Source organism: Pagrus major, chromosome 18 (assembly GCF_040436345.1).
Source record: "Pagrus major chromosome 18, Pma_NU_1.0".
Taxonomy (NCBI): Eukaryota; Metazoa; Chordata; class Actinopteri; order Spariformes; family Sparidae; genus Pagrus; species Pagrus major.
In genome coordinates, this window is record NC_133232.1 from 9,220,614 (window position 1) to 9,239,818 (window position 19,205).

The following is a 19,205-nucleotide window of genomic DNA, read 5'->3' on the forward strand; positions in this document are numbered from 1 at the left end:
TAAAGGGACTAATATTTACAGTTTGTAATATTACCCTGATACTTTTTACTTATACTTTGTAGATGGGGACTTTTTTTAAATATAAAAAAACAACAAGAAAAAACATAAAATAGCTCCATGCAGCTCATCCAGTGTAATCCAAATTTGCAGAAGCCCTGAGATCCTGAATTCACTTGAAAAGACGTTATTTACACTCTTTTTTTAAAGCTGAAATCTTCACTTTAGCTGCTAAGATAAAATCGTTAACACGACTTTTACTTCAACAAAAGATCTGAATATGTTGATGAAGGTTCTCAGGCATCCAGGTTATGGTTAATCTAGGTGCTGTATCGTAGGCAACTGGACTTGTTTCAGTTTCTTGAAAATCAAGAAACTCAAGAAACTGAAACAAGTCCAGTTGCCTACGATACAGCACCTAAAATATCTGAATACTTCCTCCACTGCTGTAAACAGCATGTATTGACGATACGTTTTTTTTTTTTCCTGAAAAACAGAATTAGAGGAGGGGTCAAACTAAAAATGAAGCATTTCTAATATTTGAGTATTTCATAGTTTTTATGCTGAATCCATCATGTTATGAATTTGATGGTTTAATTTTTTTTTTTACAGTAGACAAAATAAATAAAAGCGGAGCAAGTTTGGTAAATAAACATAAATTGTTTTCATGACTCAGTTGTGGCTATTTTACTTAGTTTCACTTTCTTTTCAAGTGTGGAGCAAAACTAAAGAAAGTGAGACTCACAAAGGGTCAAAGAGAGGGATCAGTGTGTTGTGTTGTTCTGCTGTGCAGTCAGAGAAGTTGAAGAAGTGAAGATCTCTCACTCTGTTCGAATTACCAGTTACAACAAAATCACCAGTAGGAAGACAGCACTGTGATAAAATTACTCAACAATGAAAGGATGTTTGCAAACAAGCACAAGTGCTTTTTTTTATACTATTAATGAAGTGCAAAACCACAGTCATTGTTACTGATTTAAAAACAATACGAAACTCAAAGACTTGGCAGAGAAGGAGAGCATAATCAAATCGAAATAAACATTCATATCTGTCCTCCTGTATATAATTCAAATATTTTATGTCTAATATACTTTAATGTTTTGCAGAATTTGTCTTTGACCGACTCTCAAATAGGACTACAGGTAAACCCAATATTTTGCCAGGCCGAGGCACATGAGGTATTAGAGTTACAAGTTAGCAGAGGTGTCATTCACACTGGGGATGCTGGGGACCAATTTTGTCCCCATCACTTTTTTAAAAGAATAGTTAGTTTAAAATGTGCTAAAAAAACAGCATGCACCAAGAACTGTTAACTAACAAATTAGATTAAATTAATTTTATTTTCCAGCTTTGAATAATCGCATGTGTTAAAGAACATTTATAAAAGGCATATTTCTCTCATCTGAACCCTTATGTCCTCACCACTATTCAACACAGTGACGCCCTTGAGTCCTGAGACTGGTATATGGAACATCTATATGAATTAATGGCACTTATTTTGAATAATTTGCCCTTAAAATGTCCTTGAAGTGTATCACTTTAAAAGAACGCGAACCCTGCTTATATTGAAACATAACTTGTGACACATTTTCTACTATACATTGTTGGTGAAATTATCTTCGCCCTTATGTCCCCACGGTGGGACCCCACCACTATTCAACACAAAGTGACGCCCTTGCAAGTTTGATTTGATTATCTATCCATGGCTGTTGTTTTAGTGAGCGAGTGCTGCATCCTCTCTATAGAAGATCTTTGGTACAGTACACTCCCGGTGGCTGACCCAGCACATGAGGGCGTGTCCTGATCTGTTCCAGCCGTCAAACTTCTCAACCGGCATCCATTTATGACAACCAATGACCCTTAAAACAAAAGGCAACACCATGGATGTACAACCCGTATTTTAAAGGATCTACACCCGCTATTTAAAGTGTTTTGTCGACCCTGTGACAGCGAACAGAAACTTGCCATGCCTCTAATATTTGTACACTGTTAGCTGTCTAACGTTAGCTTAATTAGCTTAACTTGTCAACATCGTAAATCCTAATGGAGGACGGTGGGGAAGCCGCCTCTTCCTCCTCCTCCGAGGTTCAGTCCGTTTGCTCTCGCGTTGATGTTCCGAGGATACCGAACCCAGAACTTAAGAGGCTGCTGTTTTTTAAAGTGTACAAGAGGAGGTGGTTCGTCCTGCTGGTGCTGTGTCTGCTGAACTGCTCCAACGCGACGGTGAGTTGATAACCTGACCGCCGATGAATAAACGTATCAATACTTAGAACATTCACAGGAAAGGAAACCATGTTTTTATGGTAAAAAAACAAAACAAAAAAACACCCGAAACAGAATATCGTATGGGGACTCAGGATGTTTGAGGGGCAGGGGCGGAAAAAAAATAAAAAGGGGCCATGGGACACCATGGTATACAGCCCAGTCTTGGGGTGCGTTCCATACTGTTGCCTGCAGTAAGCATACAGTTTGGACTAGGACTGTCAATGGATTAAAATATTTAATCATGATAAATTGGAAATGAATGGCACATTTTTTATCTGTTCTACATGTACCTTTTTTAAGGGATTTTTTTTTCAAGTTTTTAATTCTCTTATCAACATGGGAGTGGACAAACATGTTTGCTTTATGCAAATGTGTGTTTATTATTATTATTGCAACAATCCAAAACAATGACAAATACTGTCCAGAATATTCTTTAGAATAACCTCAAAGGTACTGCATGCTCAAAAAAATATGATGAAAGCATAACATAGCAAACTCAAGCCCAACAAGCAACAACAGATGGGTGCGTTGTCCAGGCGTCTCCATTGCAAACTCTATCCACTGTGGTCTGCCTTTGGCGAGGGCGAGGAGGACTCTCTGCATCAGCTGTGTGCATGGCCAGCAAGTGGTATTTGACACTTGGCGTACTCCGGTGATAATTTAGTTCTGAAAGCTGAACTTGCCATTCAAAAGACCCTTTTCTTTATCCATTTCTGCTCAAGGAAGTTTGTTTCTGCTCGCCATCCACAACGTTACTGCTGCATTGCTTCCTGATTTCCCAAACTATGGAGCGGGCCAAGGGTCATAACGTGAGTGCGTTAGTCGCGCATCAAAAAAATTAGGGGCGCTAAGAGGAATTTGCGTTAATGCATGATCATCACATTAACTTTAACAGCCCTAATTTGGACATACCACATAGTCATGACAGCGACATGTCTGAATTAAAAAAATGAAAAAAGCCAGCCACAGTGGCTGGTGGATGCTAATTTCTACCAGCCACTCAAATTTTTTCCTGCCACCATTTCGCCATTGTATTTTTGTGTAACATAATTCTCGGTGGAAAAAAAAAAAAAAAAAATCAACAATAAAATCACTTATGGTGAATGTAGGTTATCCAAAACCTACATTTCAACACTTCATGGCCTCCAATTTTACATTTTTTTGTGCCCACAATCAAGCTATTATGATGTGTTCAGACCAAATGCAAATAAAAATAATTAAGACGACAGGCAAAAAACTTTTAAAATGTTTGTTCCCTGAATGGAGTTCGGATCGATCAGGGCTATGCTGTGCTGAGACATATTTTCCAAAACTTACCAGTTAGTCTGACTTTCTCGCTCACTTCCCTCCACAGCAGCTCCTTTTAATTGTCCTGTCTTGGTACAAGTAAACGTACCAAGACTTCTCATTAAAAAGCTGCAGCACAGCCGTATTGCTGCGTATTTCTGTCATAGAATCTCCTGTCCAAATTGCTAACCCAACAATGTGGCTTGTGGCTTGATCAAATTCACCTGCCATAAATTTACCCACATTTGGACAGTGGCGGGTGATAATTTCCCACCCTGGTCTGAGATTACGCTATTATGTAGATAAGACGCTAGTAGAGTAATATAGTACATGAAATAAGTACAGCTGTCACGTCAGACAGGGCAGACCAGAAGAGTAAAGAGTCCAGAAAATGTCCACATTGAAGAAGCAGAATTTTGACTTTTTTGCCATCATAAATCCAAATTCTGACTACATTTTGACTCACTATGTCATGATTTTGACTCAGTGATTTTCTTTTCTGCCCTTTTATGGCATATTTGATTGGACCCGCTTGCACTTTTGCATTGGTATACATATCATTTGAATTAATAGCATTTGAATGAATTTTTACAAGTGAATGAATTGATACAAAGAAAGCGCCGCTTTACACTTATTTGTTGTCATTTTTCTGAGGTGGACTCCTGCATCCTGTTAGATAAACTCCCATTGGATTGTGTAGGTTGCAGTGTGTGTACATGATATCTCTCTTAAACAGAAAACACTGTTTCAGTGGTGCACGGCGCCTCGCTAATATTAAAATATCAGAGTCACACCTTTATCTCTTTATGCAATAACCTGTGTTGACAATTTCACACCTTTAATTAGTTCCTCTAAATGACAGCTTGTTGTCCTTTTTCAAATATCTGGAATTCTTTGACCTTTCTCTGGCGTCAAACAGCAGATGTGGTTGTGAACAGTGCCAGTGGATGACATGTGGTGCCTCTTTGTGTTTGGTGGAACTTGATATAATTCCTCGGGGATGTAGTCATTGTAAAGGAGTGTGTGCCTGGAGGCAAGTGTGCCGGCTCCAGTCCTGCAAACGGAGCCCCTCCCTCACCTATCCCTCTCTCCCATGGGACTCGTCCTCTCTATGGGAGCTATTGTTTCCGTGCAGGCTGGTGCTCCCACTCACAAAGGATGCTCAGCTGGCAGAGAGTCATTCATGATGTGGAGAATAACAGCTGATGAGCCAGTTAGACATCAATCTGGCTTGAAATAGCAGCCCCGTGAGGGATCAGGACGTGGTTTACAAAAACCTGTGGTGGGCTGTTGAATGCTGGCTTGTAAATTGATTTAGGATGAATTTTGAGAACCATACTCACATTGTATGTTAGCGTTCAACCACATGAAGAGTCTTAGTCATGTGGAAGGACTTCTCAAATTGCATGCAAAACATGAAACACCAGATTTTCTTTTGAAAGAAATGAAAATGAAAATCTGTAGGTGGAAAAATGCCAAATAAGCTACTTCTTATCAGGGTTTGGTATCGAATGTCTATACTAGATTTAGGTTTAGATTCTTTCTTTTTTTCCTCTATAAATGAAATTTGTTTTCACAGTGCGAGACACAGAAAATACATACAGAACAAGGTGTAAACACAAAAACAAACGGACACATTACACATGACGTCTATGTACTAGCCCAGTCACCAGGATAACATTTCAGCAGCTAGCATTTCTGCAAACCAAAGATAAGTCCATATGCACATGTCATAGGCTAGGTACCATATTGACATTTCCACAAAACATGTCACATCATGTCCACATTACATGTTTATAACCTCACTTTCATGTCAGGAGGTGGAGGGGACAATGGTGGAGTTGCAGCCGACAAGGGTGCCAAACCGCTGCAGTTTCGAGTCTGCATTTCGGCATTTGTGAGTGTGAAACCATGTGATATTCTTGATGAGGGACCATGGTATTTCAATATTTGTAAGTGTGACATCATCTGAGGAGACCTCAGGACAATTTCCAGCCGTGTTTGTGGTGACAAAACCGTGTTTTTGTACATAGACCTTGGGACAGTTTGAGCCGTTTGTGGCGACCAAAACAGATATTTTAAGCCAAAGCATGATATTTTCTGAACCTTAGCCGATTGAACAGCAAGAAACATAAATCTTCAACTTATCCGTGGTTTTGCAGACTTTTTTGCAGTACTTTTACTACAGTGTTCCCAGGCTATATAAAGCTCTTATAACCTTAGGCAAAAAACTCCTCCCAACGTGTCTTTTTTACAGATTGGTTGTCTGTATTTGCGGCCAGAGGAAGTGAGACCTGCTGAGATCTACAGCCAACTGTTTTTTAACCCTTAAAACTATCACACATATGAGATTCTCCATGTTGAGTTAAAAGAAAAAAATGTTTGGGTTTTTTTCAGCATAGATTTTTTCACAGTGTTGACTTAAAACTGTTTTTGTTTTTTTCCGGCATGCAAACTCAGTCACGTAATAAAATTCTCAATTTTGAGTCAAAACAGCTCAGAACATGAGCTGGTAACACTGCTTCACCCTAAAGACTCTAAAGGGAGATTACTATCATTTGATACTTACATAAAGGTGTTACTAACGAAGACAGTCTGCATTTTACAGGCGAGCAAAAAATGCCTGGAAATGTTCTGGCAAAATAAATATGGCACATTTTGCTCATTTAATTAAAGTAACTTGGGTGTTTTGCTTTGGTGATTACAGGAAAATTTGTGGTTTCAATACAATATAACATGAGACATGGTCATATTGTAATGAAACAGTTTTGTGAAGTTTCAAGTCAAGACGCATCCAGGTTTAGTCAAGAGCAGACCAGAGGTAGAGTTGTGCGATATGACAGTATATACCATGCAACAGAACAAATGTGTCCACTGGTCACTGCCCAGTTGACAACTTGATCTTCTTGACAGTCAACCCTATTCTCTAGAGACAGATCAGATCTCTTGAATAAGAAATGGAGGAATGTGTGAAAATATAAAATTGCTGCCTCACAAGCATTTCCTCCTAAAGGCGACAGGACTCTCATTGTGTGTCCAAACCAGCTGACCAACATTCTGTAAATCAACTCGGTGTAGTTTTCTTCTTTGTCCACAAAACAGAGAATTGCACTTATGCTGCCTTTGTGGTGTCAGTGTAAAGTTTGCTACATGCTGCATTTTTCTCTGAATACACTTTTGTGGCTGTTATACATGCAGCGCTCCAGACTAATGTATGAAAATGCTTTGCTGGATTAATCTATAAGCACCGCCCATATTTCAGTGTTCTTAACCCTGTTCTGAGATTTATGGTTGTCGTGTTGTAACCTGGATGTTGGTTCACTGCCTTTTATGAGCATGAAACAAATCAGATTACTGCACAAATCTGATTATCGCTGTAATTCAGAGAATGTGAAGACATTTTTTATAGGCTTTATTGTGAGAGAGCACATGGCTTTTCATCGTAGTGTGAATGTGCCTGAGTTTAACAAATCATTCATTGTTAAACAGAAAAAATTCAACTTATTCAAGCTACTAGAAGCCTGTTCTTTATTTTAACTTGTGTCTCAGTTTTAGTTTAGTTAGACTCTGGATTGAATTGTTTTGGACACAAGGATCCTTTGCTGTCAACCTTTCGCCTCTTGAGATAAGGTCCCCTTTATCTCAATATGTTTTGAAAGTCTTGAAGAAATTTGTGACATGTCTGAAGATAAATGCAAACTCACTACTTCATTTTGACTCTTGTATAATGTGTTTTTCCAAATGTGTTGATGTCACCTTTTTACATATACATGCAAATATTGACCTCAACCCTCTATTGATGCATTTAGAACAAAACAAAACCCCAGTGATGGAAGAAGTATTGAGATATCTTCCTTCTGTCGCCTTTGCTACTTCCAGGGTAGCTGCCTTCGAAAATAATAAGAAAAATCTAATAATAGAAATAGAAAATTGGTATCTTATATTCATATTTCAGTCAGAACTGATCCAGTCTTTTAAGTTTTTATTCTCAGGACTGAAGAGTTACTTGAACAAACGTGTTTTTTAATAAATCTCTCTGTGTATCTTCCCAGTTATGGCTGACTTTTGCTCCAGTAGCAGACCAGTCTGCCCAGTATCTGATAGTCTCTCTGGAGGAAATCAACTGGTTGTCACTGGTCTACATGGTGGTGGCCATACCGCTCAGCTTTGGGACCACATGGATGCTGGACACCCTCGGGCTACGGATCACAGTACGAAACTTTATTTGTGTGACGTTTCATAGAAATGAATGATTTTCTGTGACTCAAACTTCATAAAAGTGTTTTCTGTAAACACTTGGAATCTATTAGCTATTTGCTTGGGAAAACCCTCTGCTGCACAGGAAATGATGATAAGCTAATGTCAAGATATATTATAGATCAGTTCTTGAATCTGCTCTGATCTTTCACCTTCCTCCCATCTTGACTTTGCAGCTGATTCTGGGATCCTGGCTGAACATGTTCGGAGCCCTGGTGCGCTTCTGCGGGACACCACTGGGCGAGACTTTTGAACCCCAGTACCCTGTGGTGATGCTGGGCCAGACCCTCGGTGCCATAGCTCAGCCCCTCATCATCTTCACCCCCACCAAGCTGGCTGCTCTCTGGTTCCCTGACCATCAGCGAGCCACAGCTAACATGATCGCCTCCATGTGTGAGTGATTTACTGTTGTATTTTATTCTAAATTTAAATATTTGTAGCATGAAGGGTCTACAACTTACATTTCGTCACGCAACCCTGTGTTGTAAAATGACAAATAATGGCTATGACCTTTTCTTCTGGATAGTATTCATACATAATTTAAAAAAGAGAGCAAAACATAATCCAGAACGACTTTACATATTGCTAATATATGTCATGAGTTCACCCTTGAACAAGATGTGTGAATATGTTTGAATGTAGAGGATTCCCAAACAGATTTATAAATGTAGTGCCTGTGCCTTTTCAGCTTTATTTAAACCATCTGTTACATCTTTGATGATTCCATCAGTAGCATCTTTTATGAACAGACTAATTAGGCATAAGTAACAACCTTATAATTATGGACCAGCTGCCGGCCAAATGCCAGCACATTTTGACCATAACTGGGAAATTTGTCTAATCTGTCATCCATATTAGCAGATGAAAAACTGTCCTTAAAACTGTTTTACGTAAACTGGCAATAGACATGTTTTTTTGCTTTAACTTATCATTTTAAAGTAAGTGTTGATTTCACAGTGTAATGGCTATAAAATAATGACACTATCTGCATATTGACCTTGCTTTTCACTTTGTTATATAGTCTGCCACCAGGCACGAAATGTCCTGGGAAAATGAACACTGACTGGCAGCCTGGCACCATTTCTATCTGCTTTCACATCTCCATTATCGACTAAATGAATCAATAAGCTCACGTTTTATTGGTTTTGTTGGTAGTTGCTACTATGAAGAAAATGGGAAGCAATCTGTCTTTGCACCAGTGTAGTAATCAACAGCGAATATTCGAAGCTTCAGTTGAGGGGTGAGGGGGCTCTCAGCGTGACTTGTGAAGGACTCGGCCATGTGTTTTCGGTCTTGGCTAAGATGGGTGACAAAGTTCTGCAGTGTCTTTCGGTTTAATTAAAGGCAATCATTTTTAAGGGCTTGCATTTTCCAAAAGACATAATAATTTATGAGACATAATAACAGCTGAAACATAAACAACAACAACAAAAAATCCTGAATCCAAATCCCAAAATTTGAAATCGAATACTTATCCAAAGACCAAATGTGTGAATAGTCGAATATTCGGGTCTAACCCTGGAATTTTGTTAAAATGTGATTTAAACTTTAGTAGAAATACACCCAAAGCATGTAGATTTCAGGCTTTTGTCAAAAGAAAAAGGAATGTGTTTGAAATATTGTATTACTATTTGTATTACTCATTCCTTGTGGAGAAAAGAGGAAACAGTCAATACTTTTAACTTGAATTTCAATGTTCACGTTGTCCAAAACAGTGCTGGTGCCTTTGTCACGTCGGCCCATTTTTTGTGCTCTCTGTAACAAATCTAAATAGGAACTGGGTCATTTTCAACACGTGCTGTGAAGTGCAGGGAGGCACTTATATTTTTGCATGTCAGCAAACTTTTCATGTGTACACAGCAAAATGAAGCATGTGTCCAGTCACAAGATAAATAACCACCTTAAATCAGCTTGTTTGAATTGTGATTTTTATATTTATAGATAAGAATATATTTCTTGAAGATACAGTTTTCATAAAATCCATGTCATAACCAATGCTTAAAAAACAAAATAAGCGCTGGAACGACTCAAACAGGGAACAGAAAGTGTAATTTGGCGTTGTTGGTTCTTAACATAGGACAGAAACCAGAATAACCCTGAATAACACTTCTCTTTTCTCTCGTCAGCCAATCCCCTGGGCATCCTCCTCGCTAACGTCATCTCTCCCATGATAGTTGAAAGCCCTTCACATATCCCAACACTGGTGAGTTCAACTAAGAAAAAAGTCTTCAAATACACTGCTGTAGAGTCTGGTCAGGTTTTAGATTTAGTGTTATCTATCAGTTCTGATCAGTAGCTGGCTGAACATTTCAAACATTAACCGGGTCAGGTGAAGCATATGAATTTGGAATTGGAATTAATATGCACCTGTATAAAATGGATCAAAGAATCCCCTGTATAGCTTCACCAGTATTTATATTAACTATGCATGACAAGACAACATGCAGTGTCAAAGAAGATTAACACATATCAAGTGCTTTTAGCTTCTTTTAACTTCTTGTTTTGGTTTTAAAGGACACTTACTGCATGGTTCCGTCCGAGTGATGACAGGAGCTTGCTGCTGTTCAGCAAACAAGCACTGATAATCTCACTGTAAAGTACTCGTCCTGCCCCAGATGGTAGATAGACAAGATTAGCAACTAGCTAGTGAAGAAAGTGGAACATCTAGCAGCTATAAAGAGAACTATAAAATGTGTTTCTCAGGAGTTGGTGGAGACCAAACCAAGGCTAAAAGGAACTGAAACTGGACACAAAATACTCCAAATAATAGCTAATGTTGCTCTATATGTGATAGATATGTGAATAGGCAACAGTTTGCTAACAGGTGAACAAAAACAACTTCACAAATTGAGAATGGTAAATTAGGTCTGTGTTTTTCTGCCCCCATGTGGGCAAAATATTACATTTTTGCAGCTTTAACGAGTAATCTGTGGCCCAACTTTAACTACTGCTGAGGCATCACTGAGCAACGTGTGTAAATATACAAAAATGTTTGAATGCATAACAAAATGTTGAGCAAATACAGCACATGGCATATCCCCTTACTGAGGGCCTTTGTGGCATATAAACCTTTTTCTCTTCCGCATGTTTCTTGTCACTGTTTAGGGTGAACTGTCTAATAAAGACAAAAATGTAAAACATCAGTTGGCCTTGAATCAGAGGATTTCCATGGGGCTGAAGCAGTTAACACAGACACCTGCAGCAGCTGAACTGTGTGTGTGTGTGTGTGTGTCTGTGTGTGTGTGTGTGTGTGTGTGTGTGTGTGTGTGTGGCTCTGGTCACCTCATCTGCTAATGATGATAAATCGTCTGTGATTTAAGGTGCTAACATCCATTTATCACCACATTACGTGTGTGTTTCCTCCCTCTTCCAGCTGATTGTCTATATGGTCCCGGCATGCATCATCTGTTTCCTAGCAACAGTGGGGATAAGGAGCAGTGCCCCCCCCACGCCGCCGTCAGCCAGCGCCGAGACCTCTGGTTCCGAGCCGTTTGTACAGGGACTCAAACTGGTAAGAATGCAGGAGGGGAGAAAAAATAAACATGCAGGTAGACGGCAACATAATAAAGAGATCATTTTTAGAATATAGACTCTGTAAATCTTCTGTAGATGTAGACACACTAACTCAGAATCCAACATGAAGCTGCATCGGGCAGATTTCTTATGTAAAAACCCTGACATTTAACAAGTTCAAATCACAAACTGAGCTTCACACCCCCCTCTGTTACCTAATAAACCTCAGCTTCAGCTTTAACATGTTTGTCATGAAGGGGAAATTTGTTTTGAAGCACACACACATGAACTTAAGATATGTAAGAAATATGGAAATCAAGCTTAAACCCACCGCAGAAGCAATAATACAACCTACAGTAAACGCTAATATATCATAAAACCTGGAAACATCTAGACATCAGCATCGTCATCGGCATCATCCAGCCCACCCACAAAAACCTCATCATCATCAGGCACCTATGGATCTTCTCTGTTGGCCGTGCTAGTCAAACCAAGCTAATTTGGGTTTTCTTTAAGTTAAAAACCACCGAGTTGAACCGGAGCCAAAGCAAACTGACCCACCTGAAAGCGGGTTGCGGCGATGTCTCAACACTCCCCTTTTACCCTCCCCAAACAAATGTGCCTTGTAAGACTCAGCTGTTGTCTGTGCATGAGACCAGAGAAGGACATTATTATGAGCAACAAGCAAATCTGATGACGCTCCATACAAAATGAGTAGTTTGCTCTTTCTTGTTTTCATTGTAACTGTCGATAAAATAGTGTCAATCGTATCCTGGTGTGTACTGGAATATGGATTTTTTTTAATCCACATTTTGAAAAGTCTCTGTAGCTCTCAGTACTTTTGTAGCTTCTATCTGACTCTCTCTAGTTTTCTCTTCTGCGTTCCTATTTGAACTTCCAGACAAGTACTTTAGTTTATTGTTTCATAATGTTTGCTTTCAGCTGTTTTGGAGTCTTGTTAAGTTACTGTTGGTGAAAATCCAACATTTCCTGATTTTGCTGCTACATAGTCAAAACTTTGAAATAATAAAATAATGGGGGCCTTTTGTTGTGAAGATTTAATAGAAAATGTAAGCGTGTTTATTGCTGAATTAGCGGAGCTTTGTTAGCGGCTATTCTATTAACCACTTGTCAGAGCCGTGGATGAGCCTTCTGCTTGTGAACGTCATTGACTCAAGACGAGCCTGCTATCAGTTAAAGACATCGAGTCAGGCTGAGCCAGCACAGGTGTATGTGTTTGTTTCCTCAATGTTTTCTTGGAAAGCAAGAAATGAATTCCAGAGGTGTCGTGCTGACACCGATGGAGCCGCCTTGAGTTAATAATGCAAAAGTGCTTCTGATGTATTTGTCTGGCTTTGATAACATTACATTTGTATGTAACAGCTGTTCAGTGAAGCTAATCTCCGCCCTTAAATTTGCAGCATAATCACATCATTCTGTTTTATCACGTTACTTATTTATTTTCACATTATTGCTCTTTTTTTTCCTCTTCACATGCTGATACTTGTGCTGTTGAAAACTGTTGCTGCAGTGACCTGAGGTTTCACTCATAAATCCTTTCTTCTGTTTCGTCTGCAGTTACTGAAGAACAAAGCCTACCTCGTCCTGCTGCTGTGCTTCGGTTCGGGCATTGCTGTCTTCACCTGCTTCTCCACGCTGCTGGAGCAGATCCTGTGTGTGCAAGGATACACCAATGTAAGAACACCAGAGGATGAGAGACCATATTGATCTCCATGGGGAGCAATTAGGCACTGATTGGACTAATTAGCATCAAATGAGCAATAAAAGCAACACAGACAGCATGTTTGATAATACATGTTAGTGGAAGTACACAAATATTGGTTTTGATGGTACAAAATTATCTTAAATAACTGATGGAACAGAAAGGAAAGAAAACAAACCCTGGTCTTAAACATAATGGTTGCAATCTTATAGTTCTCAGGTACTGAATAAACCTGTAAAATCTCATTTCTGCAGGACTTTGCTGGCGTCTGTGGTGCTCTCTTCATCGTGTTTGGCATTGTTGGTGCTGGCGCTCTGGGTCTCTTCGTCGACAAGACCAAGAAGTTCATCGAAGCCACAAAGATCAACATGAGCTTAACTGCTCTCGCATGCATCGCCTTCTCAGTGGTGAGAACATGAAACCTGAGTGGTTTAAAGCTCAACACCTGTTTGTGTTTCTTCCTTTATTCAAACACACAGTATGTAGTCTCTGCTGCTTAGGGGCCTTCAAGGTAATGTTTTAAAGTTTTATTCACATTATGTTTAGTCACGGCCGCCAGCTTCCTTCCTCAAAGTCTGACTCTCCTAGAAGTTACAGTGACAGGCGACCAAATTCAATGTAACGTTACCTTGAATAAAATTAGGGAATTTTCTGGGTTTTGTTGGAGTTCAGGAGTCCGAAGTCTTAATCAGGGAGTGTTTCCTTTCCCTACGCTGATTTATCAAGATTGTGAAGGCTGACAGAGCAGTAGAACTATAGGAGGAATTCAGAAGTTTATTAGTTAATTTTCTCAGGAAAAAAAACATTTTTTAAAGTAACTTTATACTGCCACATTACCTTAGGAAGATTCCTTTGAAATCTCACCTTTGTTAACTCTTAATGTAGAGAAATCAACACTTAGAATAGAATCTACTGCTGCCTAAAGAAAACAAAAACATCTGAAGGGAATTCACCCCGTCAGGTAGAATTAAGCTTATAGACGTGGACTTAATAACCCTGTCAGACATCTACAGTGTTTTTATTTAAGTGCATGTCTGCAGTGTTTGACAGAAGTCGATGAGGTGAACAAACAAAGGGAGTAGGTACAGTTACAGTGTTTGATGTGCAAATACTTAAAAGATGTTTTGACAGTTACTTTATTTTACTGTAATGCAGCCGTTCAGTAAAGTGCAGTATAAATAAAATCATTAGAGACGTTATTCAGAGGACAGCAGCAATATAAAGAAAACTTTCTTTGTTTTTCTCTTCCATTATGGTCATAGTCCTGGATTTACACACGGTAGAGGAGGGAGCACTTTATAAGTAAAGATGCATCATCATATTTTAATATTCCAACCCATAATTTGTCGGAGGTAGTATGTATTGTCATTCTTTACATATACAGCACTCAGTATATGCGATAACTGTCAGTATTGCGGTGGTGATGAAATTTAGATTTAACTTTTTTTTAGTTCCTTACAAATGATGACTTCTGCAAGGTCGTATTTAAAAATGATGTAAGGAGGTCACATTTCCATAGATTTCCATTTCCATCATCTTTATCGGCTGAACAACAAACAACCGAAACCAGGAATATCAGAAAACACTACTGTAACAAGTCTTACATTAAAGCTACTGCTGACTAGACTTTATATCATCTGTAGTTATTGCTTGTGCACATTTCTGAGCTGCCAGAGATCATTCAGTCAAACATTGAAAAATGTTTGCCACCACAAGCCACCACACATTGACTCTTTAAAATAGCGATCATTTGCAAGATTATTCGATAAATCGTTTTTATCGACAGAGAAGAGTTGCTCAGCGAAGTCACAACTCTTCTCTGCTCTGGCGCCTCAGTGGTGGAATGAACTCCCGACCAATGTCAGGACAGCAGAATCATTCGCCATCTTCCGCAAAAGACTCAAGACTCACTTGTTCAGACTTCACCTCGACCCCGCATAGCATGACTCGCTCATTTTGTTCCAAATATGTTCTTCCTGCCTCGTTGATATTCAGATCTCTTCCTCCTCTCAGGTGTCTCAGATGCGGCAGCAGAAAGCCGCCGTGGCCGCTGTCTGCTCTCTTTTTGGCTTTTTCGGTTTCTCCATTTACCCGGTGGCCATGGAGCTGTCTGTGGAGTGTTCTTATCCAGTAGGAGAAGCTTCATCAGCCGGACTCATCTTCATATCGGGGTACTACTGTCTGAGCACAACATACAGTACACACAGTATGATAGATTATTATTAAAGAGGCTGAACAGACAAAAGACTTTCATTTTTATTGACTTTCCTGAAAGAAATCTGGATTTTTTTTTGAAAGAGGCAAATAATAAGAAGAATAAAAAGTAAATGCGGTGTGTGCTGCACTGATACTTGATGTAGAATTCATGTTCGTTGTGGCTGTTTCCTTGTGATCTATTCCAGACAGGTTCAGTCAGTTCTCTACATCATCCTCCTTCAGGGTTTAACCAAACGGCTCGCAGACTCTCCTCTGTCGACTTGTGGGAATGCAATCCTGAGCTGGAGGGGTAGGTCACATGAAGTTACACCAACACCAGCATCGAACAAAGGAATCAAAGCAGACTGAGTGCAGTTTTTCTTTTATCATTGCAAAACACACTACACTTCTGTGGTTTTTCCTCTGCTGCTTCTCTCATATCTGACCTCCCTTTTCGCTCTTCTCCCGATACCTTCACGTCTTAATTTGTGAATTAATTTGACCAAACCAAATTTCTTGAACAGTTGAAAGACAAATGTTTGATTTTGTTTCTGTTGAGTTTGAATGAAGTGTGTTTGACGACAATAAAATTGTGGTTTCTGTAAATAGAGTCTGGTGGATTTTGCGAGAGCAACATAGTGGCTGTTTCTGCATAAACAAAAGTTATCTATTCTTAAACAAAAAAAAAGTCTTTCTCCTTAGGAATGGTTTCTGTAATGTTGTCAGACACTTAAGGAAAAACAAGCACTTTTAGTGGAAGTAAGTTTGACAGTCAAAGCCAGCTGAGGCGACATACTGGATCAATTCCAAAACTTTTGCCAATTAGTCAGCCACACACCAAAATATGTAAACATGCTGCCCAGGTTTAAAAAAATAAGCTTTAAGGTGCACAAGGAATTAGTTTTTTTTAGTGTCTCGAGATGCACTTTAACTTTAGTTTCAGCTTGTGTACTTTTTCCCTCATTGTGTTTTTATCGTTGAGCAGTTATTCATGAATGAAACATGAATGTCGAAACTGTTGCATTCTGTTTTTAGATATGCATTACACAGCATCCCAACATTTTTGGAATGAGGATTTCAACTTGTGAACTTGGGCTGTTGTGGATGCTGAGTTGCTGGAGCTACAGTTGTTCTTTAATCTCGCCCCCAGTGCCCCTGATGGTGATGGCAGGACTGTGCAGTTTTTTCACCTGCTGCCTCGTGATCTTCTTCCACACACGCTACAGACGACTGGAGGCCGAGGAACAAGCGACTTACGGGACCAAGCAGAGCAATGGCACGACGACCTCTGAGCACACTCCGAGTGTGGAGAGCTGAGGGGCTCATGATGACAGAGAGACATAGAGGATTATGGGTGTGATCACACCTGCAGTTTGTTTCGGTGACCTCAGATTTTTGGGTAAAACTGTTTTGTTTGTTGATTCTTTTGTACGACTTTGGGGCCTTTTTTTTATACAGTGCATTGTTACAATAACAGATTGTACATTAATTCTGTTTTTTAACAGGTTGTCGTTCTATAATGAGTTGAAAGATTGTATACTTTTACATAAAAAAGTAGTTTGCAGGGAGGAAACCAGCCTGTTCTAGAGATCCCAGTTAGCAGGGAAGTAGTTCTCTTGATTTAAGAAAACATTTAACATTCCTACATTGATCATGTGTATTTAAATGATTTTTGAATTCTCACTTGGTCTTAAAACAAGTAAATATTTACCAAACTTTGATGAAACAAACCAAAAACAGGATGCAGCTGATTACAGAAGCTGTTTCAGCACGACAGAGGTGTCTGTGTATCCACATTCCTACAATACACCAAATCTACGTCAATGTTTTGTTGCAGGATTTCTTTCAGCAGTCACCAAAACAAAATCATGAACGGTTGTACAACCTAAAACCCCCGCAGGTCTTTGTCTGTTTCCTGCCACTCTTCAGTGATGAACTGTAGATTCTTTCTGACTCTCAGGGACCGACTGATGTTTAACGTAGATGTTTTAGATCACTGGTTCCCAAGTGTTTTGACTCGTGAGCCCTTACAACAAAACCATGTCTTCCTGACCTCTCATCTGTTTGCACGTTTACAGGTTGCAACCAGTTTCTGATTTTTCTCTCCAAAATTGTTTCATTTAATAACTTTCTAGAGGCCAGAGGAGGTGCAAATACCCTCTAATTAATAAGACAAAGGATAGAATACATTTGGGAAAAAATAAACCTTATTCTGCATCATAGAAACACATTTTTCTGCTTTACTGTTCTTTTAACAAACTCACAACCCCTAAGATTTACCAAGCGACCCCTTGGGTGGGTCTTGACATCATGTTGTGAACCAGTTTTAAATCACTGAAACATTTTCTGCCATCAGACTCCACCGGAGCGGTTTGAAATAACTGTATTCAGCCCAACAAAGGCAGAGAGCTGTGACTACTGATAAAGTGAAGTTGAGAAAAATCGGTTCAAAGTGAAACATTAACAAATAAGACCGCAAAATGATCAAAGATGGAAGTTAGTTCTGCTCGGCTAGGCGAGTTACCTTTAAGTAGGTCTTGTTGAGATTATTTTAATCTCTCTGACTGGATTTAGCTACATCCTAAATTATTTGTGTTCCTTTTTAAACCACCAAAATGTTGATCAAAATTGATAAAGGTTACATCAAATACAGGAAACTGTATTTAACAGAAAGATTTAGCATAATCGGCTAACTGTGGCTATCTGACTGGTTAGCTGTTACTGGATTTGCCTCTGTTGCTTTCATTGTTTAGTGTAGTTTCTTCTTTGAAATGATTCATTTCTGTGGCATTGAACAAGCTATATGTTAAAACAAATGTCAACAAGTCAGATCAGATTTTAAATAAATCTGTAGTTACTGCAGTTTGGCTTTGTAGGGCAGGTTGGTCATATCATCGGTCTCATCCTGTTGTGCTAAAACCACTATCAAAGATACTGTTTGCTGACATAATTTGAACAAAATGTGTAAACATGCAGGTTTTCTGCAGGTCTCTAAAAACTTCAGTCTCAGATTTCAGCCTCGACTACCTGGAATTGAAACCAAACTGTTTCCTGTTTGTTAACGACTGTGTCAAGAATACCGTTTTTCCACCAATGATGTTCTGTGTTCCTTATAGTGTGTAACTTCTTGTTAGTGCCTTAAATTTGTAAAAATCCTTCGTCAGTACTGCAGAATTGTTAAAACTGATTTAAAGGCTGTTGAAGCCTCTGAGACAGTTGTGGGTTTTGTGCAATAAATGGAGAAAATTCGGTACTCATACTGATTCTGTACACTGTCAAAATAAACTGTGGTGGGCCTAATCAAATTATTCTGTAAATTGTACATGAAGTGACACATTGGTACAGTATTGTAAACAGCGAAGGGTTATTTTAATATTCTTTGAATTTGTATTGTTTTTGTTTCGTCTTCCACCGGTCAAGACCACTAAAACTGTTTTGTATTACTGAATGCTGTAAACTGATGACAGAGGACGTGTCTGACTTTACCTTCAGTTTTTGTTTTTTAGAGTTGATCGTCTGTAAGATGCACACATCTGGAGCAGGAGGTGGAAACATTAAGTTCCGTCTCAGGTTTTCCCAAGGCCAAGACTGCAATAAGGCTTTTATAATAATAATAACTTAATAAGTTTTCTGTTTTAATGCCTTAAAATGTCAATAAAATGTTACCTCACTCAGTTCATTCTCCCCAAGTCTGGTTGTTGTCACTAAGGGTGCATTCACACCAGGCAATCCAATTGCAATTATTTCTATCAAAACAATCGCAATGTGATTTTTTTTTTTGTACCATTTCGTGCAGCAATATGATTAGTGTAACCTACTGTCTTTTATCTATGAATCAGTACCACCAGAACAAATTCCCTGACACCTATTTCCCATGATGCCCAAAGAGATTTTAAACACGTTTTCTGGATTATCTGGATTCCTCTATGTTAGGTATCTTCAGATAATCTGCACCAGGAGGAGGCTG

At 39.1% G+C, this 19,205-nt stretch overlaps 1 protein-coding gene across 2 annotated transcripts; it reads left to right on the forward strand.

Annotated features, from left to right (window-relative positions):
- The first annotated feature begins 1,800 nt into the window (after positions 1-1,800).
- slc49a3 (solute carrier family 49 member 3) lies at positions 1,801-18,912 on the forward strand. Of its 2 annotated transcripts, none has more exons than XM_073487504.1 (10): positions 1,801-2,220; positions 7,602-7,760; positions 7,983-8,199; positions 9,933-10,009; positions 11,180-11,317; positions 12,898-13,014; positions 13,297-13,449; positions 15,056-15,213; positions 15,445-15,548; positions 16,389-18,912. In XM_073487504.1, the coding sequence occupies exons 1-10, from the start codon at positions 2,041-2,043 to the stop codon at positions 16,553-16,555; spliced, it is 1,470 nt and encodes a 489-aa protein (XP_073343605.1). In that variant the 5' UTR covers positions 1,801-2,040; the 3' UTR covers positions 16,556-18,912. The 2 variants fall into 2 exon arrangements, with proteins under 2 accessions (XP_073343605.1, XP_073343606.1); XM_073487505.1 differs by lacking the exon at positions 16,389-18,912 and adding an exon at positions 16,274-16,382 and having other exon boundaries at positions 1,963-2,220.
- Positions 18,913-19,205: the final 293 nt, after the last annotated feature.